This window comes from Simochromis diagramma, unplaced genomic scaffold, assembly GCF_900408965.1.
Source record: "Simochromis diagramma unplaced genomic scaffold, fSimDia1.1 OVJJ01000321.1, whole genome shotgun sequence".
NCBI lineage: Eukaryota > Metazoa > Chordata > Actinopteri > Cichliformes > Cichlidae > Simochromis > Simochromis diagramma.
Genome location: NW_024386772.1, coordinates 6,254,461 through 6,280,692, shown reverse-complemented (window position 1 = coordinate 6,280,692; position 26,232 = coordinate 6,254,461). Strand labels below are relative to the sequence as shown.

Below are 26,232 nucleotides of genomic sequence, written 5' to 3'. Positions count from 1 at the left end.
GTGTGTGCTTAGGGCTACATAGGTCTGATTAGGAATGGATCGGTGACTTTTTCCGTACCAATAAACCAAGCATGTCCACATTTTCTCTCTCGCTCACTTGGTTTTTTTCTCCTTCCTCTTCTTCTTCTGTTTCCTCTCAACAAGCTGCACTTTTTGTTTGTGCTCTGAGTGACTCACCTCTGCCAGGTAACTGACAACATATATTGGACACCAGTGAGCCCATTAGCATTCTGAAGCATCACCACCGGAACAGTTACATGACGTCAGCGTCTCTGTGGAAACTCATTCGGGGATAAGGGTCAGATTCACATTGTGCCGCAACCATATTAAAATTCCTTCTGTCAGGTTGTCAGAGAACACACTTTGAATAATCGTTGTGTGTCTCTCAATCTGTTTGCTGTTCCCATAATAGCTATCATTTACAATCAACATTGTTGTTCTGTGTTGCTGCTGCTGATAAATAGTCTGAAACACCTACAGGGCACATGTATAGGAAGAGAAATCCAACCGCGGTGAGAGGTGACAAAACACCTCACTGACTCGCTAATGTGTGTTTAATTGTCCAAACCAGCCTGAAAGCTTGCAAGCTCATATGAGCAGGAGGACGGATTTCGGCCTGAGATTAGTTCTGTTCTGTGATACATGAGTGGACAAGGGTTTTATTACGCCATACTCACCCCTACTGAGTGATTGAGACACTTTTTTCCAGAGACAATAAATAATCACAGCCTCGTTTTCCTAGCGCTGGGATAGCTTATTTTCATATGCAGAGACATTGTAGCGTGAAGCCCTATGGACACAAAACTCAACTTTATTTCTTACAGCTGAATTCATTATCTCTATGGACTAATGTATTTTTCTTTTGCTTTCTGTTTGTCTATATTAGCATCTGGACAGACGGCATCAACTGGGACATTCATGAGGGATTATAATCCATCCAGTATCCATGGCCAAGAGAGTGGACATTAGCAAAGGTGGGCTAGTGCAGACTGGCCAGCACACCGCTGTCTTGCCGCTAACTTGGCTAACAATGCTAACAAAGGAGTTATCCCCAGTGACAGACTCTACAGTTACACTCAGGACCAAACAGGATGGAAGGCCTCACACCAACCAGGCCGAGGACATTGCATTTCCATTGAAGTAAGCTCCCTCCTCTTCTTCCTGTGAGATACACAGCGTGGTGGGGCAGATAAGGGCGCCTCCTCTTCATGGATGCTCAGCGACCAATGAGTGGCAGCATTCGCACCAATCCAGGCCTGCAAGGATTGGATTAGTTGATTCAGGGTTGATGTGTGAGGTCTGCATGAGTGTGTGTATGGGGCCCACAAAGGTATAGTATTGAAAAAAGAATAACTTCAGAAGTGTTTAAATCCAAATTTTGCAAGTGACTGTTTTTTTTCTGTACCTCAGTAAAAAATTCCCTCAAACGCCATCAGTATTTTTTTTAAATGCTGTGTGTTATGTTTTCTCCATTGTTAAATTGCAGAAATGTGCTCTGAATGGTTACATCTGCTATGCATGGCTCATGTTTCTATTACATATCAATGTTGGTGGAATAACAGCAATAATAATTGTGTGTTCAAATCACAAGATATGCGGTTAAATTGGTTTTAAATCACATCATCTGCACTTTTGTTAACGTCAGCATAATTTCACCACACACATCTTCCACAACAAAAGCCACAACCACTTCATCCCTAGTTTAAACATCATTGAAGATTATATTTGATTGATTGACAACACTTGTATTTAGCTATGTGACTATGTGCTGCAGGGTTCAGCAGCTGCCTTATCTATCTTAATTATATCTGTTTCTCTCTGGCGGGGGGGGTATCTTTTTTTGTGGCTGTATATGAAAGATTGTTTTAACCTTGAAGATAATAAAATTAAAATTTAAACTTAGACAATATCATCATAAGGACTGCTGAATGCAATGCCATTTTTCTTGCATATTAAATATCAAAATTAATTAGCACTTACTGCTGAAGAGGGCAACAACAAGGACAAAAGTTTTATTTCCAACTTTCTGCTATGCCTTAATATTGCTGTTCTTTTTCCAACATAATTTATTGACAAGCTTCATGGCAGAAATATAGTGAGCTGATAACACTATTGATCAGACATTTTCATTTTATCTACCTGTGGAAGTGGAAAAACAAAATAGCCCTACCAGTGTCTCTAAACTACTAAGCAGCTTTGTAGTGCATTACTGTAAATTGAAGGCCAATAAGACTAAAGGTGGATTATGTAAAACTGTTTGTTAAGCAACAGCTTAAAGTTTAACAGTTTAAAACATTTGAGAAAATAATGACTGGTCTTTTATTTCAATCTGGTTTCATTATTTTCTGGCTATATTCCTTCACTGTGTGTGGATAACAAGTTGAGAGGAAACTGGAGCAAGAGTGTTCTTGTTGACGAGTCAAAGTATTTGTGTTTAGTATTTGTATTTTCGTCACATATGGGCTCAATTAAATCTGGACTTCACTGTCGCTTGATTTTTTTCACATTTTGTCCCAATTTCTTTTAGCACTGATTGTTGTTTACACAGCTGTTGTTTACTTGGATTTTTAAATATATTTGTTGATGATGATAATGCAACAGCATATGCTCGTATCTAATTCAGTCATCATACACTTACATTTGAAAATTTTTTGTGCCGAAGAATACCTCAAACAGTTACAGGCACCATTGGCGAGCAGGAGTAAAAGTAGACCCAGCCAATTAGATCTTATGCTCTTATTCTGCTTCTTACATCGCTTACAACGGACCCTACCCCAGTAGATGACACTGAAGACTAGAGGCTGAAATCCTGTAACTCCTACAACAGAAAATCATGCTGGTTGGTTGTTGGATAATTTCTATGCTGCTGCACAACATCTGAAGAAGGAAGACATCACCATGTCCATGTGCCACAGAAATTAAAGAAAAACAAGAAACCCCACCCATTTTTTTTTCTTTTTACATCTGGCACCTTTAACATTTTCCCTTTCATAACTACTAAACATAAAAATGCTGCAACCTTTAAAATCCACTTATAAGTAAATTCCATTCATTGTGCGACTCGCATGTGGGACATAGTCCACTTTCTATAGTAAACATTCTGCGTACCCTTGTGCAGTATGTGAGTCAGAGGGTGTGACAGCTTAAGGCCCTAAAGAAAAACATGTGCAAGCTTTTGTAATGTGTTTTCTTGTTATGTATTCTCTGCTTTTGCTCACCATAAGCATCTCTGCTGATGCTCACTATAGATTTTAATCAGCCCCAAAATTACTTTTATGCTCTGATTATATTTTCTACATGAGCTGGCTGACTAAACTATGAAAATAAAGCAATTATAAGAAGATATTGATCTTTGTCAGGTGAAACTGAAGCAGTGTAGCAGTGATAGGTGAATGATCTTACTCCATTTGACAGAATGAAATAGATATTGCTCCCCCCATCCTTAGAGATTGACAGTGACATGGCCTTTATTAATGCACTAAACCCCTAGCTGCTCCACTCAAGCTGCTCGGTGGCCAAACAGTGAACAGCTTAAAGGGCATCTCCCTAATGTGTCACTATGTAAATGGGAAACACCCTGCAGCAAATATGACAATTCCAACCTGGAGTGGCTGGTGGGGGGGTGGGGGGTTGTGTTGGGATTTATTGACCCACTCAAGCTGACACAAACAGATGAGAGACTATTTAAATAAACTGTTCACCTGCATTGTTGCACTACACGCAGGCATAAACTGATAAACTGCAGTAGTATCTGTGCTAGCCAGCTGTCTGTCACCCTGAGTAATATTTACATCCTGAGTCTGGAACATTTGAAGGTGTGTGTGCTCAAAGAGTAATTAGTGCTTGCCAGCATATAGTGTGATGAAGGTAATCTTGGCCCACCTAGATGTTTTTATGTTTTGTCTTGGCCTCTCTGCAGTTTCCATATAGACCAAATCTGAGAGTCGATGCTCCAGAGAGCTCAGTCACATTTAGATAGTTACAGCGGGAGAAGTGAGGTGATCACCTTCTTTGAGTTCCCAAGTGCATTTAACATGATTCACCTGCTGCTACTGAGAGAGAAACTACAGGAAATGTCAGTAAAAACATCCAACATCATGCACTACTGACTACCTGACAGAAAGGCCACAGTATGTGAGATGGGCCAATGCTCTGTCTGATTTGGAGATGTGCAGTACAGGAGCTCCACAAGGGACTCTGCTGTCTCCATTCATGTTCACCTTGTACATCTCAGACTCTCAGTACAATTCTCAGTCACGACACCTACTCTGATTATTCTGCAATGGTTGGATAGATAAGGAGTACAGAGAACGAGGGGATGATATTATGGAGTAGCCTTGGAGGAATCATCTGCTTCTGAAAATAAAACCAGAGAGATAATGATTGAAATGGACACCAGCATGACCTGTGTTTTTACTGGGAGGGGATGCTGACATAGTGAAGTAAGTAACCATAACTGCATGCCAACTGCATGCCAACATCAACCACAGGTTGAACAGGAAGATTAATACAAATGAGCAGGTGCATGAGGTTATGTGTTTGGCAAAGTGTGTGGTGAAAAATGATGGAGATCAATCAGTTGTGGCGAGTGCAGTGGTCTGTTGAGGGAGCACCATTGGAGTTGGTGATACCAACAAACTAAATAAAGCTGATTAGGAAGGCTGGCTCTGTGACTGGCTGCAGATTGGTCAGGTTTGAAGCTGGTGGTTACTAAACAAACTGTTATTCATCGCGACTGATCCTGACCACCTTCTCTAACAATTACTGGACAGCAAAGTGGAAAAGGTTCTCTGACAGACTAATTCATCACAGCTGCCATGAGCGATATAGCCTATAGTATTTCTCATTTTCATATTTTTTTACTATACTGACCATGTTGATATGGCAGCTTTGGCTAATGAGAAGAGGTTAGACCTCAGTCCATTCTTTATATAGAGCAATTTTCTTTATTTGTGCAAGCAGTTCTGAGCCTGGTTTTCTGTCTTGAACTCTTGGTTAGTATCTATAAATTTGATACCCCACCCTCCACCCTGTGAACCTGGATTGGATAAGCAGAAAAGAATGGATGCTTCCTAATGTGACTTTTTTGCAGAGTTATCTTTGTATTATTTCCTGTTTTACTTTAATAGTTGTTTCTTGTCCATTGCTTTTAGTTGTATTTCCCTCCTGGTCTCATTGTATAGATTTAATTTAGCTGTGTCTCGATACCCTTCTGTTTCCACCCTCCCTTTGTGTATCAATAGCCCTGCCTTCTATTTAATATTTGTCGCTCAGCTGTTGTACTTTCCAGTGTGTTTACCTTGTGTACTCCTGTGATTGCTTTGGGTTTCACTTGGCTTGTTTTTGGACTTTGTGTTTTCTTCAATAGCCTAATAAAATGTCTTGCTTTTTATTAATTAAGTTTCTCTTCTGTGTCTTCCATCTGTGTCATGATATTGCAATCTCTGAGAGAAATGTTTTGGTCAAAAAAATAAAGTTGTTCTGTAAACTGCTGCTGGAGCTCTGACCCCATTAGACTTTATGCTCTTTGCTCTGGAATTAGGTGAATTTGTGCCAGAAACCTCTAGTCTGTTTCTGCGGCCTTTGCCAATGAAAAATAAAAATAAAAAAATTAAAAAAAGAGTAAAGCTAATAATGATGGTACTAGCTTTCAAAAAAGAAATTAACTGAATCGTGTATCAGAGGTCTACAATTTTCTCTAAGGGGCACTAATTGAAGACATTTGGATGCAATTGGAGTAACACTAAGTAGCTGTTGGGTTATTTCACAGGATAATCGAAAGTTTTGACCTCCTGGCATTCCTCTTCTAGGATTCTGTTGAGACTTTCATGGCAATTTATCAAACAGTTACAGAGATATATGTCTAACTTTTAGTCCACCTATTGAGAAGAACACAGCCCACATCAGCTGGCCATGAATTTCTTGATAAACTCTCCAAATTTGTTTTTCATAGTCATGGATAAAAACTGGTTTATTCTCCATTGATGCCCTCCTTGATGTCTCTCAGTCTGTGGACTCCAATTTAAAAACTCAAGCAGTGGATACTGAATATCATTGCCAAACCTTCCCATCTTTTTCATCTTATCAGACCTCCTCTTGCACAGCTCAGTCACACAAACAACACACACACAATCTCTAATCCCTCTGGGAAATTTGTGCTCACCCACCTGAGAACCGGTGATGGAAAAACATTACCCACAAAATATCAATAACTCCTATCAGGCAATCTGTCCCTGTTTTACTTTTGATGTTAAAAGGCATTAAATTTTTTTCTCTGTAATATCAGTCTTGTCCCAGATGTAAATTCAGACAAATACAGATAAAGACATATACACACACACAAACACACAGGCAAACTATTTGAAAGCGCACACTCACACATTTTAATTAGCAGCACTTTAGTGCAGAAAGCACTAAACCGTAGGCTAATTAATCTCCACAGTCTGTGTTTTCGCTGCGAAACCACCTTAGGGAGGGGTCCAGGTTTGCCTCTACGTTAAGGAGTTTATCTGCTGGGAAACAGGAAACAATAAAGCTGAAAATATTATAAGGCAACAAGGGAAAGGCCATCAGATTAATATGCTGTTAAAAGTATTTGCTTATGCAGTACACTGATGGTCAAGTCCCGTGCCATGAATGTGGAATGTCAACTATCTCTGCTGGCTTTCTGTGTGTGTCTGTTTTGTGTGAATATGTGTATGAGCGTGTGTGTGTGTGCAGGTTATGTGTGAGTTCAGCTTGGTCACATACTGCTTCTCATTACAAATCCTCTCATGACTGTATGCAATTTGTGCCTCTGCTCTGTAGCCTTTTATCAGCAGGCAGGCCAAGTACCATCTCTCTCTGTCTCCTTTGGTCTCCATCATCCCTCCTCAGTGCATATTTGTCAATCACTCTGTTTCTTTCTCTCTCGCTCGCTCTCTCTCTTTCTCATGCTGACATTTCTGTGGACCTAAAGTGCAAATTGTAGTAATTAGCCAAGAACATCTACAATTGTTTGTTTCCTGGGCGAATGACGTCAGTTCTGGCCATTTGAGGATAAGATGACTGGATTCTCTGTGCTCGTCGGAGCTGCTTGGAATATCGGAAAAGAGAAGAGAAACTCAAGAATGCAAAATCAGAGCATGAACCCACAAAGGTACTTCTAATCCTCCTGGCGTCTCAGCGGTAAAGGGCAAATGGCTGATCAGATTGCTGAAATTGAGGCTAGACATCCTGCAGTAATAAACCTGAGTGTGAGTGGGAGTAGATTGTCAAGATAAACTGCAATGGCAGTCTAATTTCACAAACAAAGCAGCAGTTGATTTGCCTTCATCCAGATGACATGTACAGGCTGTATTAATGTATGGATGGCTGCCTTTTTTTTGATGGAATTGCAGGTTGATGGGGAAATGTGGGCCAGTGCAACTGAGATGATTCTGCCCAGTGCCTCCACCATACCCACAACCCCTCCTCCATTAAACACACACACCCACACACAGATAGACACACATCGGCACCATAATACTAATCCTCTTAAGTGTCAGTCTGAACTGTAGGGGCACAACAGGTCTTGTACCCCCACTGTGTGTGCTGGCCTTATTTCCATTGCTCATTTCCTGCCCTGGGCAACACCTTTCTGCAGCTATTCTGTGACTCTTGTGTCCATCCAACAATGCCCCACTTCTATTTTTTCTGCTCTATTTCTCTAATATTTAAAAATGAGATATTTACTTCCTTGGGGGCTTGAAATGTGGGCGGTTCTAAGCGAGCACCTTTGTGGGGCATCAAAGTGGCTTTACTAAAATCTTCGCCTTAAACACAAATTTGCCTCAACAGAGATACTGATAACTCAAAAGTATACAAAATAGCAGTAATTCAGTAAGGACCACTTTAGTCAAAAGAAGTGTCATTTTCATCTACAGGTATTGGTAATATTTGGTAGTATTGCTGTTTTCTGGGACCCCCACACAGAGTTGAGCAGACATCAACAACAACAGACATGCCATATCAGACACAGCACAGATATTGGGTTAAGATAGGTTGAAAAGTGTTTTGCAGATGGAGCAGCAGCTCTGGGTCATCTAAAGCAACTAACAGTGATGAGATCTGCCAATAGGATCTGTAGAGAGGTATGAATTTAGCCAGCAGCAAAGTCTGGGGCAGAGCCCAGCTGTCACTGACTGACGTACGGGGATTACAGAATTTGGTGCGTCTAAACTGCGGTAACGGTACATTCAATTTTACTGTTTTTGAAAAAAATCATGATCTGAGGGCAATTTAACCAAAGAGGAATGTTTCACTTCAAAATAGATATTGTGTGTGTAGCTGAAATGTATTTTTTTTTAATAGCCTGACCCCTGGCAAGACATTATCACTTTGAATACTCAAAATATTTTTGCGACCCAATCCTTTAGCACTTCCCCCACACACCTTACACTTTTTTTGTTTTTACGTCTTGGCTTGTTTCTCTTATTATCTAATCCAGCTTCTCTGACATTCACTCCGTCTGTGGAGCTCATCTTGTCTATTGTTTAATGTCTAACAGGGAAACAGCAGCTGTTATAAAGGCAAAGCTTTTACTTGCTGCTTGAATGATGTGACTTACAGGCTTATCGACTCTCACCTCCACCTAAGAATTGTTATAATACAATGGCTTCTCAAGACTGCAGGTCTTGCTGCCAGAAATGAACTGACCAGCTGACTTTTATAGGAACAAACTATAGAAAAAAAACCCCAAAAACTTTAAAGTATCTGGAGTCCCAGCATCAGCTGGATGCTCTCTGTTGATTGAAGAACTCACGCATCATCTCACCTAAAGCTTCTGAAACAGTATTGAGTCAGTCATTTAAACAACAGCACATCAGTGCTCTGGTGCTGCTGCAGTGCAGTTCAATTTTATTTGTGCCAGCTGAGAGGTCTTCATAGTGTGAACAACACCTTGAAGGACTGACTCACTCCCCTGGCTGCAATGTTGTTTATCTCGCAGGGCGACATGAGAGCACAGAGACGGCATTAACACAAGAAATGGGCAGTTAGCTTACAAATGTCATTTCTGAAGGCTGGAAGAGGAAAGCACGTGGAAGTGTTTAACTACGCAAAAATTCAGCACTCTGAATGATTTATTTGTTCCATTGTGATGAGCATACAGTCTAAGATTTGCGATGGCATTTAAATAACAAAGATCAGGAAAGAAACATCAGCCAAAAATGATATTTTCCCCAATACAGGCAGGCTCTTGCTTTATTTTAGAGTTTAGTCAAAGTACAACAAAATAGCCCTAACATTTTACCACTTATCTTCCACAAAGAAACATATTTAAAGTAGCAACAATAGCATTCATTACAGTGAATCCAATTGGCATGAATGTAGCTGACAAGGAAAATGCTGTTAAATGAGCAAAATAAAATCAGATACTTTGCTTCTAAAATGCACTTGTGGTAGTTATGCTCGCACACACCTTCATGGTTCTTCACTCAGTCTTAAAAAAATCTAATTTTAAGCTCTTAATTTGCCATCATTCACTAGAATTCCTTTCCAGCATTACCGTGCATACAGGTTTTTCTCATCCATGGCAACAGGAAGCAGTGTCAGGCAGAAAAGTTAAACAACGACTCCGCATGTCTGCTGGACAACACTGCCTTTGTTTCATCTCCAGACATTCTGCTTCAACATGGTTCCGCGCACTCGCGCACTCTCCGTCAATACGCCGCCGTGCCATCCCTGTTATTAGAGCCGTTTCAGGAAATTAATTCCACTTTAATTCCAGGGACTAGACAGCACTTCCACTATCACAGCTTCCTCATGTCCAGAGGCTTAGTCCAATTTGCCATCATTTCAAAACAAGACAAATATGTAAACAGCTTATAAAGTATGCACACACGCAACAAAAAGGAAAGAAATCCAAAGCATTTGTTTCCACAGTGCAGTGTTTCTTTTTTCTCACTCCTCTGCAGTGCAAAAAAGGAAAATACGAGAAAAAAAAGCATCAAATAATAAATAGACTTTCTCTTTCATATATATATTTCTGTGTTTATACATATATATATATATTTGTAATGATAGGTCTCTACATGAGCACACAGCTCTTGGCCCGGTCCTTCCTCATGGCCGGGGCCTGGTCTATTTGCTCAGTCCGACCCGGCAGAGGTGGAAGGGGCAGTTGCGAGACTCGTTTCAGGCCTCTGCGGGAGCTGCTGCGTTTTAGCTGCGGCTTGTGCGGCCGTCGCACTGACGCCAAGGTGGTGATGTGGAACACATCCCGAACACTGTTTTCAGAAACCTTGGAGGTGCACTCCACATACGCCACCGCTCCCATCTGACGAGCTATCGTGCTTCCCTGGAACATGGAGAGAAGAAATGAAAAAGGAAGCAAAGCTAAATTTGAAAGTACAAGAAGAAGAAGACAGGGAAAACACGCATCATTTTAACAATCAGAAATCATATGGTGTAAATCCTCTTAACATTCGTTGTCCTCTCTTCAGTGATTTTGAGTACTTGTGCATTCCTCTTTTTTTTGTATGTGAAATCCTGAATATCTCTCAACAGTGGCTTTTCATTAGTTTCCTCAGGCTTTAAGAGGTCGTGTAAGACATAAGTTTCCTTCATGTCATTTTTCAGTGTGTCAAAAAGAAAATTAAATATCCCCATATGCACTCCATCCTTCATTGTTTCTTGGCATAAGCAGACACTATAGCTCAACAGCAGAAAACTAAATGTCCCCCAAAAAAGAGGCAGCAATTCTGAGATATAGATGTTGATCTAAACTGATGACTGAAAGCCAGCGATCTGAACATGTCTGTAGATAAATGAATTTCCTCCAACTGAAGCATGAATAATGTAGATGCTGACTCCTCAGTCTGCAGTAAAACAAAAGGATGGGAATCCGCTGGGCCAGTTTTGATATGGTCTATGAGGCTATTTACAGGGAAGACATTCGCACTAGGTACCAGAGCTTACCCCTGAGTAAACTTACAATAACTGAGTTATTTGAAATTGTAAATTGTTTGCTCGTGATCAAATCAGACACAAATTTAATTTGAAAACCCCTGAGCCCCTGCCTTCACTACAGTACTACAAATCCTCATCTGTTGTTTAATGATCAGAGTTTAAAGCTGTTTTCACACAGGATCAGCACATGCCAAGGATCTAACAGATGAGACAGAACTGCATTTCCCATGACCCCTACAACTGCATGTTCTCCAGCACAGAGAAAGCTTTTCATCTCAAGTGGAAGTGGTTTGATTTTCATCACAGCTGCACTGAGGCGTGTATAAGAAGCGATGAAGGCCTCATTAGGTGAAACAGCAGATTTAGATTCCAGGGTGGCGGTGGGAGGGGAAAGAGGTAGATTGTAGTGACAAGTGGAAATGCTCGATCGAATCTCGGGCAGATTAGTGTGGAAATGTCTGGAGTTCACCCAGTGGTCATTCGCAAGGCGACTTCTCAGCTCTGTTGGAATTCAATTTAAAGATCAGCAACAGGATAGCAACACAGGCTATTAGATTAGAGCACCGAAATGTTTATTGTGCACAGCTTTGGCATCTGCCATGTGACACACATTTTCTGGGCATATTAGAGAGGCAAACAGTAGGTGTCTCAAACCAAAAGAGAGACTGAGAAGGACCATGACAAATGTTTTCTATGGTTCTAGCCAGTAAATGGTCCCAGCTATTTTACATTACCTCTGTGGTTTGTCACTCTTCTTTTGTTTATGTGTCTTATTTATATGACCTGTCTGTTTTTTTCAGTTGCTGAGTTTTTTTTTAGAAACAGCATGCTTTTAGCCTCCAGTAAGCTCTTAGACAGTAGCGGGAAAAAGGCTCCTTTGTTTTGAGGGCTTTTGTATGGTGGTGAAAAAAGCCCCTCCACTTTTTGTATGTCGAACACAGGAGAGCACACAAATTGAACACACTGAAAGCTGATTAAAATTCACAGATTTACAGAGCAGTTTATCATCCCCTCCCTCTTCTCCCCCATCCCCTTGGCTTAGAGGTCACGGCAGCATGTGATAAAAGGACTCACTCATTTATCAATGTCCATTTTCTATTCATCCTGCATTTTGAAAATCTGTAAATCTGCATGAATATTTCATTTCAGGGGGAAAAAAATGTTTCCCTAGACATAAACTAGACTAACCACTTGTGCTTCTTCCGCAGCCCTTGCCATAAGCAACATTACATTCCCTGTCAGCAAATTTTGGCCAAAACGCCAACCCCAGCAACATGTCCCCGAGGGGTTTAATGCTGTTCTAATAGCAGTCATGTGGTATTTTATTGTGTTGCATGAGCCTTTTCTCACACTCCTTTCCTGTGGGACCGCAAAAGAGAGGTAATGCCACTGCAGATACAACACAGAAAAATCTCATTTTATCGCTTTATTGCTTTCTAATTTCTTTTCCACATCTGTTTTCAAATCTGTCTGTCTTCCCAGGGCACCTTGCAAGTCTCAATCTTATTATTTATCTCACTCCATTCTCCTCTAATATCCATCATCTGCTAGCTCTCACCTGCTCGTGGGTGACAGGGATGAGGCGCTGTTTGGAGAGTTCCCTCAGGGTGTTGACGTCTGTCCTCATGTCCAGCTTACAGCCCACCAGCACCACCTTGGCATTTGGACAAAACTCTTGCGTCTCTCCTTGCCACTGCAGGAACGTGAGCCGACAGAGAAAAACTGAACGACACTCTTGATTATGTCAAACATGAGCACTGAGCGCTGAGCTGCCTTTGCTGAAGTACAGAGATGACCTTTTGGCTACTCAGACACTGGATACCTGAGTTTGAGGGAGATTAATGCTCTCTTGCTAAAAGACATTTGTTCAGCTTAGCAAACACAGCAAAAACAAATGCATAACTTTGGTGTGTTTTTTTGTGGGAATTTAAGTCCAGCCTTCAAAAGGTTGGGGATTTTGGTTTCCAGTGACTTTTCTTATGTCATTTTGTTCTCAGCAAATTACTCAATGTAATTCAGTAAAGACTTTTTAACTTGACTAATCCATTCATCCATTGATGTCTGTTCTCTTTATTTTTTGTCAACAAAGCCATTCATCAGTCAGCAAAACTAAATATTTTGTTCCAGTCATTTGTCAACCACAAATGCCGGAGGTTGTGTTAAGCTTCTGCTGGATACCGCTGTATGATGAATATGATTTTTTGTTTTACTTTTGTTTGAGATAAACAAACATTTTTGAAGACAATCCCCTTGGTAATTGTACCAGGTGGAATGAAAAAGTTCAACTATTCTGCCAGTAAACATCAAGCATCCTACTTTCTTTGAATATGTCGTCACCACTTCCAGCATGGCTGCTATTTTCAGATATTGCTCCTTTTAAGTCCCTTTTTGTGCGCTGAATCCCCTCACTGTGTCAAAATGTCAACTCTTCAGCTTTCATTTCTTTTTGCAGTAGAGGACAAAGTTACGGGAAGCCAAATCTGGCAAGCAGTGTGGATGAGCGATTGTTGTGTTGGTGTGGCCAAAAAAAAACTTAGCACTGTTCTGTGTGCTGGTGCACAATGACACAGTGACGAACCCCACAGTTCATATGCTCTTCTTCAGACACCTGAGAACATTGAGAGTCTGACCCAGGGAAATTAATTTACAGCGCACAATTCCGAAAATCTCAAAATTAAAAAAGGAAAAAATAAAACAATGTACATTCTTTTAGTTTGTACATCTGGCCTTTATGAACTGCCTTTTGGCTTGGACACTGCAGATATGCAGATCTCATCAACAGGGAATATCCTCCACATGAAAGTCAGTTGAGTTTGATGTTTGATCTCCTCTCAAGTTTGGGCTCCATGGTAAAATCTCATATGCATAAAAGGGCAAAACAGCAGCAGTGCTGGAAGTGTTTCAGAGGTCTACAAACAGAAGACCTTAACGGTGCAATGTGCCAAATTTAAATTGGGTATTTTGGGGGTTTTTTGCATTTTTTGTTTTATTTTTTAAATGGGCAGATTTGTGAAATTTTACGAAAGCAGCTCATTATTGGCATTTTCAGCGCAAAACAGACAACTAATTAATCTTAAGTGTGATGGAAAGGGGTGATAACTGTAGAGATTTATTTAAAGTTACATTCATTGTGGGTACATTTTACATTTTCAATTGTTTAATTAATGAATTGTCAGACTGTTAAAAAATTCATAAAACAAAACAAAAAGGACGGGAATGGAAAAATCTTGGCATAAAATCTGTAAATTATCATGAGTAAGAAGCTAAAACTAGAAATATTTGGCAGTTTTGCTTGAAAAATGGCTCAAAGATGAAGTGATCAGCAAAAAAGCCACAGATTAACTGGTGCTGTCAACCATCCAGGATTAATCAGGTAAATATTTTACCTCTAATCAGATTAAAGAGACTTCCTGTTTTTTATGATACAAGGCAATGTTCGCTATTTTACTGCAACAGCTATAGGGCCACGTACTGTGACTTTTTCACTCGTGCCAGCTTAGTTTGGACGTCTGTGTGGTGTGTTATACTTTTCTTACTCAGTCTCCATCAACAAAATCTATTTCAGGTTCTGTTCTGAAAAGGTTGAGCAGTCTTCCTTCTAAAATCACCCTGAGATTAAATGTCACTACTGAAACTCAGCTGAACCAACACAGTGTCTCCTCCTGGCAACACAAATACATGACAGCCCTGAAATATTCCGCATGCCATGTGCAGAATGTCAGGGTGTCCATTCATCCCTTGCACTGAAAACAACCTCTGACCTTTCAGGCACATCCCCATTCTGTCAATGACATCCAATCAAAACCTTTGATTGTTTAACCCTCTCTCCTCCCCCAGCTGTCGTCTAGAAACATTGGTGACCCCCCCTAGCTCCTGGAGGTCAAGAGTCTAACTTAGGATGGTGATTGTGCAACAGGTTTTCCATGTGCGCCTGAGTTTCAGGGATTATTGGGATGACAACTAGGGGGCAGGGGTCATGGCAGCCCCCTGCCAAGTGATGCATGGGAAAAGCTAAAGCTGAGGAGCAGTGCTGCTTCCCCTGTTGACAGATTCCACGAAGGCTGGAGAGATATTGGTGGGTTAAAGAAATGGTGTCCCGGGTTAGATCTACAAAAGTCTGCAGGAGCATTTTAGCAGCTCCCTTCAGACCACTAAACACGTCAACAGACCAGCCATGGGAACTGTCTTCAGCCCACAAGGGGTGCAGTTCAAAGGCAAACTCACACACACATGGCTTCAAGATGAGACACCACTAAAAGGCACAGGTCTGCTTTTCATGATACACATGCATGCAAACAGACCCATTAAGTTGGGTATAATTACACCATGGGTGTTTCACTATACTATGTGGGCACACAATCTGCCACTGGCTGTAAAAACACGTCCAAAACCACATTTGATGACGCCACCCGGCTATTACACCCATCCCAACTGCACTGTTCCCAGCCATTAGCCAGCTTGCAAATGTTAACAGACACCAACAAGTGAAGTATTCAGCATAAAACTCAGATTTTATATTTTAAATGTTCACAGAAAGTATGTTTCTAACACTTCTCAACATTCTCTGAAATGTCTTCTCTGATATGTCTGGTGTGTCTAATATGCGTATCTGATATTCCTCTTGAACCCACCCGGCTGCAAGCCCTCTTATTTCATTCTTCGCATTGACCTTCTATTGCTTGCAGGGACACGGGTCAAGTATCCATGGACGTTTTGATGAGATAAAGGAAAGCGAGACTTTAACCTCAGTGCTGATTTGCTCCATTGTTAAGCCGTGAAAAGCTGCTGGCACAGAAATCTAAGTCGATACAAGATGCTGATCAGGAAAAAGTGAATTGAATTGGTTTTTCGTTGGTTCTCCACTTTCACTGCGATATTAAATGCTGATCCAAAGTATTGAGAGGGGGAGTAAAAAACACTGACCTTCTTTATGACACTGTCCAAAGTCTCTGGACGGCTGATGTCGAAACAGATAAGCACTGCATCTGAATCAGGATACGCCAACGGCCTCACATTATCGTAATAAGAAGAACCTGTGAACACACAATAACATATGGTGTAAGGTCATGGTGTCTTTGGGGAAATTCCTAACTGTTTTTAACCTGATTTAACCCTGCAAGACTCTGCATCCCAACCATATGGCCTACTCTGTCAATTAGAAGCATACTGCTACACCCCCGGAAAGTGATCCAAAGGTCATTAATACATGAATAGCCCATTAAAGCAGGCGGTGTGGCACACACATCGACATGCTGCAGCTCGAACACACTCTCCAGATGTAAATGAACCTTGATCTTAGCAGTTATGTGCACATATTTGTGCATCTTTTTCTCTTGGGCTTCCACACAGCTGTGCCTCTTCTGTCACAGTACTTCAGGAGGAATGTTAAAGAGTTAGTCATAGCAGCACACACACACATACACACGCATACACACAAAGGTGAATTATAGTGGCTTGAGAATTGGAGGACTGGTACATACGATCCATAATCATCTTGAAACGACAGTGAATGCCAGCACAAAGGCCAAACTAAAGGTTGAACCCCTTAATTCTCTCATCTCATCCCTCTTTCTGTCTCACTTGCAAATGGTCCTTGATTTAAAATCTTCCATTTTCTTTTAGACTCTATGAGATTCACATGCGCTCACACGCTTCTCACCACTCTTGCTTTTCAATTTTGTACCTTGATCAAATTTACAGAGTGGCGCCTCTGTACTTCCACAAGTTGCTCACTTCCACAGTTCCTGCTCTCTTGCAGCTCTCATTAGGAGGCTTGTAAAAATATCTGGGCTCTCGTGGATGTGTGGCTGAGGCCACGGGCACCCTCCCTCCTACCGTCAGAAGCTGCTGTAGACCTTATGTTCTGCATAAATTTCAAGCCTCCATAACTCAAAGGTTTGTCACATTGTGCATCAAATTTGCCAAAATTAGCAAATCGCATTACACCGTAAATAAATATTAAACGCTTTGGAAGATTAAACATATGATTTAGGTTCATACAAGCTGATGATTTTTAATATTTATACAAAACCAAAGTTTATGTTTGTTTGGTGTGTCTGTGCTTCATACCAAACCTGACCTGCCACACAATAAACAGACTGTTAGAGCTGCATGCTTTAGTCTGGTGTTCTGCACAAAAGCACTACACCCCGCATCACTATGTTCTCTTTGTTAATGATGGAATGAGTATGTGACAATAGCTGCACGCGGCCCGCAACCCCCATCATTCAGCTTGCTGTCCTGTAGTGACCTGCTCATTGCTCTTTGAGAACAATGCAACAGGCTGCCTGTCACATCCTCACAAGCTGGAATGGTTTTGTTTACATTTGTTTGTCACTAAAAATCCATATTAACATCAAACGCTTAAAAAAATGACCTGAAATATCAATTAAATCAGAGAAAAAACAAGTATGCTTTGTTTACAGTGGCTTCAGATTTCTCTTGGTTTAACACTACTGACTTTGATATCATTGTTTATACAAATTACTACCCCCTGCAGCTGGCAATAATACATATTACCACATTCTCACAGTGTGGTGACTAGATAGTGCGTTTCAAAATAGCATTCGATTAATTTTTATAAAATCTTGCTCACCACATGCACACAACCATTTATCTGCTGGCTGACTCTTTAACACATGAATGATGCTTGTCAAAAGAAGATTATTGTTTCCATTTACAGTAATTTGTAGTTCTTATATGGCCCTGTTTAAGACCTCCCTGCCCTTCTGAATAGTTGGAGGTGGGAGGAGGAACAGTAGGAACCCAGCACAGACAAATAGAGGTGGGTTGCAAGTGAGCTTTCAAGTGGATTGTAACCACAAGTAGACTACAGCAGCTTAAAAAACCAGTAATACATGTGTTTTGTTTTGTTTTTTTAAATTTGATGCATAGAAACCAAGTTTAGCTGCAGCACTGCACTTCTGAGCTAATGGCATGTTTGATCAGCTTTGCACATCCTCATGCACCTGGACATAGAACAGAAGACACAAATAATACATTAAATCTAAATTAGGAATGCTCTCAAGCAGCAACACCACAACAATTGAACTCTGCAAAATCCTTAAGGATGCTGGGCAAAATACATTTAACAACATTCCTTTGCTAACTTTAAAATATTTATGTTGTAATTTCAGTGCAATATACAGGAAAGAAAAAGTAATTTTAGCCTACACCTTGCAGGGCATTATCAGGAATTCATAGTCTCCTCTTCATCTTATTAACACAATATTGCTACAGTTCTGTATTGCTGAGAGAGCAGGACTAACACAAGCACACACAACCACATCCCCAGAAAAGGATGCCAAGTCCGACACTCAGCAAAGCTCACTTTGTAAGACAGCAAGCTGTGATGGGTAGCGGTCACACATGAGGTGCTGTAGCTGCTGAAGTCAGTCTTTAGTATGTATCGCAGTGCAGCAGACCTGTACTAAGGTTAGAGATGAAGAAGAAATGAGACACCCCTGTGGGGGTGGAGTAGGGACAAAAAAGATTTAATGAGTTTGATGCCGGAGCTAGGGCGTGTAGCGGTTTTTTGCAACAGAGAGAGAGAGTAGCAACCACGGGATTAAAGCAAAATCAAGATGAAAAGAAAAAGACGTCAGATGAAGCAAAGTTGAGACAACAGTACTAGTTTGGCTCAACATGTAATTAGAAGCTGAAATGAGGCCATTGGGATCAATTTGTCAGTCCCAAAGATCAAAATGATTGACAGGTCATGGTCACGGCAGGGCTTGTCACAGCACAGCAATTCAGAGCTCCTCTGCCCTGAACGACAGGAAAGCTACCTCAGCACTTTTGCAAAGTCGGGGAAAAAAAGTCCTCTGAGGGAGCAGAGAAAAGTGCTGTGTTTAAAAGAAGCCGAGCAGGCACAAATAAAAACCAATCAACATAACAATCAAGAGCACGAGGGGAAAAAAAGGGAGAAAGCATTTTCTCCTGCCATTTCTCCAACAAAAAGACATGACCAGAGATAAAAGAGGATGTCACTGAGGGTAGGGTTGGAGTGGGTGTTTGGGTAGGTAATGAAAGCATTGGACTCGGCAGGACAGATCAAATAAAGAGGTATGAGAGCTCTGGCTGGGTTGGCTATTGGTGAAGTTGGCCTGTGCCCATTCACTGTGAGGTGGAACAAAAGGTCAATTGAATTTCAGACATAGGCAGCATGAGATGGATGGGCCAGAAGAGTGTGGGAGGAGAGCGTAACCTGGCAGGAACCACTAAAAATCATCACGCCTGGCAAGGAGCGGGGCCCTGCCACGCCGTGCCAAGGACAGGCATAAAACACCCCTCACAAAACCTCCTTAAACATTAGCATTAGCCTAGCATTAGCCTAATTTAGTACAGGAGATCTCTCACAGTGGAAAGTGGATTTCTGCATTTATATCCACAGGACTAATTAGTGCAAAGCCACACTGCAGAACCACACAAGAGGTTGCACCTAAACATAATGACAGAGTTAGGAGGAAAGCAGTCCTTGTCTGCCGTCACTTGAGCTTCATCAAAGGCCAGAAATGTCCCAGAGGATGCTGAGGCGGACAGGAACTTAGTGGAGCGCTAATGTACAGTAATAAGACTTGAGGGTTTGCGGTATGACTTCATTTATGCCTCCTGTCCCTTGACACATCGACTCTCCTGTAGGGACAATCTATCTGAGACATGACAGCTCTCTATCTGCTCATTCAAAAGCTCTTCTGTGAAAAACTCATTTTCTGATAGAGCTGAGAAGGAAAAAAAACACAATAACACACAAACAGAACATGTAACAGGGCAGATTCTTTGGGAATCCAACACTTCAAAAAACCTTATATTTTTCAATACATTAATCTGTAATATCACAGCAGGAATGATCTCCTTTCTGTTTTTGTTGCATGCTTATTTCAGGCGCAGCTAAAAAGCCAACCATTATGAGTGTGTGTGTGTGGGGGGGGGGGTCTTTGCCTCTAAGCTCTCTGATGTGTTCATGCACATATGGCAGGGAGTCAACAGCAACTTAGAGCCTCATTAGGCCATATAGAAATCCTGAAAAACACCCATGCAGACAAAGGCAGGGTAACGAACACCCTCCCAAATGTCACCAAATCGCCAAATTAGCGAAAACGGGATCTTTTTTCTTCTCCTTCAGCTGTTTTCCTCTTCAAATCCACCTTCAGTGTGAAGGGAAAACATTTTAAGTCGCGGTGGCAGAGTATCTTAGCAACCTGGGGGATGCAAATGGCTTCATTGCGAGGCCTTAGAAAGGAAGAAAGAAAGAAGAGAGCAGGAGACTGAAGGCACTTCAGTGCATTGCTGATTAGAGGTGACTAAAAGGAGAGCTGGTGCTCCAACCTTTAAGAGGTTGAGAAGACTTTCAAACACTGAAGCTCCAAGCTGTGTTGTGATTTCTTCTCAATTAAGGCTCAGCTCAAATAGAAATAAACATACAGCTGCCAAGACACCCTTTGAGAGGAAGTAGTTACTCTGACCTAATGTAGCCTACTACTGTACAAGACAGCGTGTGCTTTATGTGAATGTAAGCCTGCGTTCTTTTTGAAGTCCACATCTTGAAGCCATACAGGTGCACATCGAGCCACTGACCTTATCTAAACTGTCATGCAAAAAAAATCTAACCAGTAGATAAAAGTACGACATATATTGCAAATTCGAGATTTTTTTTCACTTTTAATATCATCTGGTTTTTCATAAATACATATTCAGAAGTACTGTCCAGCAAGTTTGGATAATTTATGTTACATTTTTGATAGAGCCCGACCAGTATAGGATTTTTAGACCGATATCAATGCCGATATTTGGTGATACAAAAATCCAATATTCTGATATATCAGCCAGTATTTTTATTCCCTATTATTCAGATACACAAAGCAAACTGGTTCCTGAACAATTTTTATGTGTATTTATTTAGTCTTTTTTTTTCCCCAGGTGGATATTGTGTTTGTAGCATTCCAAACACATCACCAAAGAGGGAAGCTGCAGAGTGCCCTCTTGTGAATAAACCATGCAATGTCAACACTCCTAACACGATTGGCTGTTTGTCTGGTCTTTAATTTTCTGCAATTATCAGCAATTATAAAGGATACTACTAATTTATCAGTAAATAACTGATATTGGCCAATAATATTGACCTGCCAATAAATACTTCTAATTTTTACTCCTACATGATATGTTTCCCATGTCATACTGGGGAAAGCTAACATGTCCCTGCTTCAGCTATTTAATTCATCACCGACAAGGTTACGCTGATTTGTGCAGTGCTAAATTGCCATTTCATAATAATGCTGTTTAAAGAGAAAGCTAACATTTTAGGGGAAAAAAGCAAAGAGATTATATTTGCAATCTTATCCGTCCATCAAAGAGGCATCAGATTATTACCAGTCTAAATCTGCAACAACACACAACACATTACAGCCAAAGCAATCAAGACCCATCTTTGAGTGATAAGAACAGAAACTGCTGCAACAAGAGTGCTGCAGCTGTAACAGGCAGAATTTGCTAAGGAAACATGTGATCGCACCAGTTATCGGCTTGATTTTGCATTTATCTGTTTACTTTCTTAGTTTTAATTACAAGTTTAACACACATTTATAACATTATTTTTTAAAAACTTCGCATCTCACTGTTCTTGCTTAAAAATCTTTGTAATTTTAGTTTGATGAATCCATGCAAAAATGTGTAAAAATATCACATTGTGATTTAACACAGTGTTACTGTGCCAGCCTAATTTCAAAAACAGACTACCTCGTGTGAAACTAATTAATTAATTAATTAATTAATTAATTAATCTGCATGTTCAGAGTTTCATGTCATTCATACATGAAAAATCATTCATTTCTAATCACCTACAACTAATTCATAAGTACCTACATGTAATTCATTAATAGTCAAAGAGAAATGAGCTATGTTTAATTTTAGCTTTTAAATAAAGTTATATATTGTAGAGACTTGACCTTGTGCGTATCCCATCAAAATGTTGAAAGTGTCTAAAAAAATATTGGACCTGAAAGCTAATACTGCAATTGCAACATTCATATTACGCCACGACATGAAATCTTTGCCAGATTTTGTGCAATATCTTAATTCGACTATTTACAGCTCAGACATACTTGACATACACTTTATATGAGAAGCTTGAGGCAATGAATTCCTAAATGAAAACGAAATGTAATGAAGTGAAAAAGATGGAACACATGTAAGCCAATGAACTGCAGCTATTCTTACATGAATTTTAACACTTTTCTGGTCTTACTGACCACTCTCCACCACATTCACGTTTTTTTATTCATTGCATACACCTCTTTCTTATCACACACACAAACACACACACACACACACACACACACATCCTAGGGAGTTTTGGCATTCAGTATATTGACAGTTTGGCGTGCAACCCGGAAAAGCTAAGGATCGAATCACTGACCTCCTGCTTGGCTGATGACCTGCTCCATCTTTGGAGCCACAGCCACCAAAAACAAGAAAAATAATAATCCTGTAATTACCAAACCCCGGCTGGCCTGAACTCTGATCTATGCTTACATCTTTTGCTGCTCTTTCAGGTTGACATATATTACACACACACTTCTCACACACAGGTAAAGCTACCGATTTGTAATAGAGATGGCTGTGTCAAGTTTTCAAAAGCATTAGTGCACAGCCAGAACAGTGGAGGTGACACTGGGTTAAATGGCCATTAACCTTGCATGTCTGCAGCCTATACGCAGAAGATATTGATCAAAGCCCCCACACTTTCCCTGTGGAGGAAGTGCAGCCTTTGAAGAGCATAAAGCACCTTCCACAGATCTGCTCTGAGCTCTGCTGCCAAGGAGTTAATACCTGTGTCTGTCATCCAATCGAAGGTTGAAAAGAAGGGCCAGCCAAAGTACTGACAGCGCAGGCTGGAGACAGAGCAGCATTACTGTCTGTCTCCTGGTTGCCCCAGGGGTATAGAGATAGAATACTGTGTCCCCTTTCAGCTTCTCCTCACCCCTACTCCTTGCTTCACACACAGACACACTTTCATTCCATCACAGTAACAGCTATGCATTTCATCTCCTGTGTCTGTGGTTCAATTTGTGTTTTTCTTTTAAAGATCACTATGCTTCTTTGTCTCTCACTTCATCTTTTGATATATTAAAAAAAAACAACACACCAGATGTGTCAGTACTTTGGTTTTCCCCTGCGAACTGTTTGAGAAATAGGTGACTGGTGTGGGAGTCTACATTGGGCTACTCTTAAACCTTTGGGGATCTTTGTGTGTTTAGATGTTATAATATAAAAACTCCCAAGCGTTTGTTTGTGTGAGGAACTCAAGTAGCTGTGAATGACTTCTGGTTATGTACAGGAGGCACGCACACACCCAGTTTTCATCTTTTTTATAGTCTCCAGGCTTACCCCAATCATCGAGGTTCATCTGCTTCAATAGAAGCAGCAGACTGGTGGGTCCAAACCCACCAAATCCAAATTTAAAAAAAAAAAAAAAAAACAGACCAGAATTAAAGGATAACAAATACCACCTTCATAACAGTTTTTTGTTTTTGCTTTTTTTTTTTCCATGCACAGTCATTTTGCAGCTCAAACAAAAATCTGGTTTAAATATCTCCAACATAGATCCATCTTTTTGTTTTGCTTTTGTCGGCTCAACTTCAGATAGAGAAGAATCTTAGAGGAGGAGTAATTTTTCACAAGGATCATTAGCTTGTAGGATTGCAATTTTAAACCCTGATTTTTAAAAAAGGACTTAAAAATGAGATAAAACAAAATAAAACATTAGTTATAAAATTAAATCAGTGATTTTCTGACCAAAATATAGAAAACTATTTGAGAAGAAGAAAAAAAATTCGATGTAATGTTGCCATACTGTGGACATTTTAACTACATGGTTAAAAATCTTCTGCAAATTTGGGAATTTAAAAGATAATTTCACAGTCGCTCAGCACGATACTTTTATTTTATTTTTTTTTGCCTGTCCCATTTGGTTCTTTAGCCGTCAGAATTGTTGTCTGAAGACCAACAAGGATTCCCAATGGATTTACTTTACCAAGTGGATCATCACGGCCTTGCCGTATTGGTCCATTTGATCGACCTTTTTTGTTATTATTTATTTTATTTCATTTTCAGTTGTTACAGACGGGACAGACATGACTAGGGGATAGGAAAGGGAGAAAGAAAGATGAAGGAAAAGAAAAACAGAGGGAAAGAGGGACAGTGAGAAAGGGCGCTTAAAAAGAGAAAGAGAGAGAAAAAAAACTCCTGGATCACCTGTTGAGAGAAAAAGAAGAGAAAACAAGCAAAAAAAAGAGAGCAACATAATAAACACAACACCATTGCATTAATCTAGCTAAGTGTAAACAGCAGTAAATACTAAATTGAATGTTGTGGAGCAGCACGCAGGACCGACAATGCACAATGTGCTTTGAGGTAGCAGCCAAGAAAGGTGTAGTTTATGTCTATGGACAGTGAACACCCGTGTGCACACCTGTGTGGATCAGCGCGCTTGTATTCAAAAGGTTTCACCATGTAACATTCTTCTAGAGGGTGTAGGGAGCCATAGCCCCGTCCAACCAGGGCATGAAGCAGGCATGGAGGAGATCCAGGCCCCAGACATCCAGAGGCCCCAGAGTGCGAGAGCCCAAGCACTCTGGGGCTCAGCACGATACTTAATAGATAACCTGCTTATTTAATACCTGCTAATTTAATCAAGTTTGTCAACACACACAGCTCGACCACAAATCCACCCATTCATCCAGGAAATGAAACTCAACACCAAGCCCTATGCTGCACATAAATAAAAGAGGCATTTATCCTTGCAGATTATACACACTAGTTTAAACTTATTGGCAAACACCAGGGCTGATCTGCCCAGCAGGTGGATTCTGACATGGGCTGCTGGGGCAGCAGCTGTCTACCAGGCTTCACCTCTCCTTAATTCCAGTCACAGAACTCAACCCGCCTACTGGGACTGTGGTGTTAAAGCCTTTTGGAGCATATTTAATGCAATTTTTATGGCTTGCTGTGTGGAGGATTGTGTTCCCAGTACAGTTGTAGTGAGTGATTGTAAATTACTGAGCACTAATTAGCAGGTATTTATGTTTGTTAGCCAAGTCTACCCTATCATCCACACACGTTCACTTCTGACCATGCAAACATGATGGTGCCAAAATGCTAATGCTGAGGCTTCTAAAACCAGTGTGTGACATTATGGTGGGTATGTCCATCTTTGTTTTTTTACACAGTCATCACTTGACTCAAGGTTAAAAATGGTTTGAAAAAAGTTGGCTTAAACCCCAGTGGCTGCAGTTTTCCGAGTCTGTACCACCTTAACACCACCATCTGGTGAGGACGGAGAATGTGTTTTGTTTTGTTTTAAAGCGCCAATTCTGACAGTCTGTGAAAACTCTCCAAGTCGTTTCAAGTTATCTGCCAACGCTGCCAGCATCACCCACTGACACCCAATTCTTTGAGCACTGGGGACTGCCATGCCACAATGAAATCTGCTTTGAAAAGCTCTCAACCCTGCTCAAATATCACCTCTCTCTCTCTTACACGCACACACATACACAGTATTCAAATTCATGTCTTTATATTCCTTTTCACCTGTAAAAAAGGAGTGATCACATCCTTTATTCCCACTCCCCTGCACCTTTGAGTTTCATACTCTCCGTTCGGAATTTGTACCCAGTCTGGAAGCTTTCATTAAAACTTGTAATAACACTGACTGCGGCTTCTCTGTCCACAGCTGTCAGTCTGATAAGAAAGCAGAGGTGAGAATATTCAGTCAGCAGCTACAACCACATATATATGAAAGGAAAACTTGAGTGAAAAAGGGGGATCCTCTGCTCCACTTCCTCTGCTGCACAGCCATGCAAGCACATCTCTATCATTCAGCTATCTATGCACCCCCGCCACCCCAGCTCCCCGCTCTGCAACCCCCACGGGAGGCCAACAGATAGACAAGACACTACTTCAAGTGCAATTTCACATCCACAAAAGTTGCAGCAGTGAGAAAAAGAGCGGGCTGGATCTTGTTTATAAATAAAGTCATTCATAAATGATGGCATCTGTCAAGTGTGCATGAGTGAGGTGCAGGTGGGAGGTGAAGGATGGAGGTGAAATATGGCCTCTCTCTGTGTATCCCCTTACGCTCGGATGGGTTCCAGACGGATGCTGAGAGGGTTTTGCTCCTCTGGAGGTGGAGGGCCATCGGGACTGAGAGTTAGCTTTATGAGAAGCAGAACGAGTCAGTGTGGCTGTTTGAAGTGAATTGATCAAAGCTGGGGCGGAATCGGGTACAGTTGCAGTCAGCAGAGGGGA

At 40.9% G+C, this 26,232-nt stretch overlaps 1 protein-coding gene across 1 annotated transcript in view; it reads right to left on the bottom strand.

The window, feature by feature from the left end:
• Positions 1–1,851: 1,851 nt before the first annotated feature.
• The window catches only part of rnd2 (Rho family GTPase 2), a 40,134-nt gene continuing 15,753 nt past the window's right edge, over positions 1,852–26,232 (bottom strand). The window contains exons 3-5 of the mRNA XM_040045267.1: positions 15,853–15,962; positions 12,488–12,622; positions 1,852–10,318 (exon numbers count right to left, since the gene is read on the bottom strand). Of these exons, the coding sequence (XP_039901201.1) occupies positions 10,049–10,318; positions 12,488–12,622; positions 15,853–15,962 (515 nt within the window). The 3' untranslated portion in view covers positions 1,852–10,048. The remainder of the gene's footprint in view (positions 10,319–12,487; positions 12,623–15,852; positions 15,963–26,232) is intronic.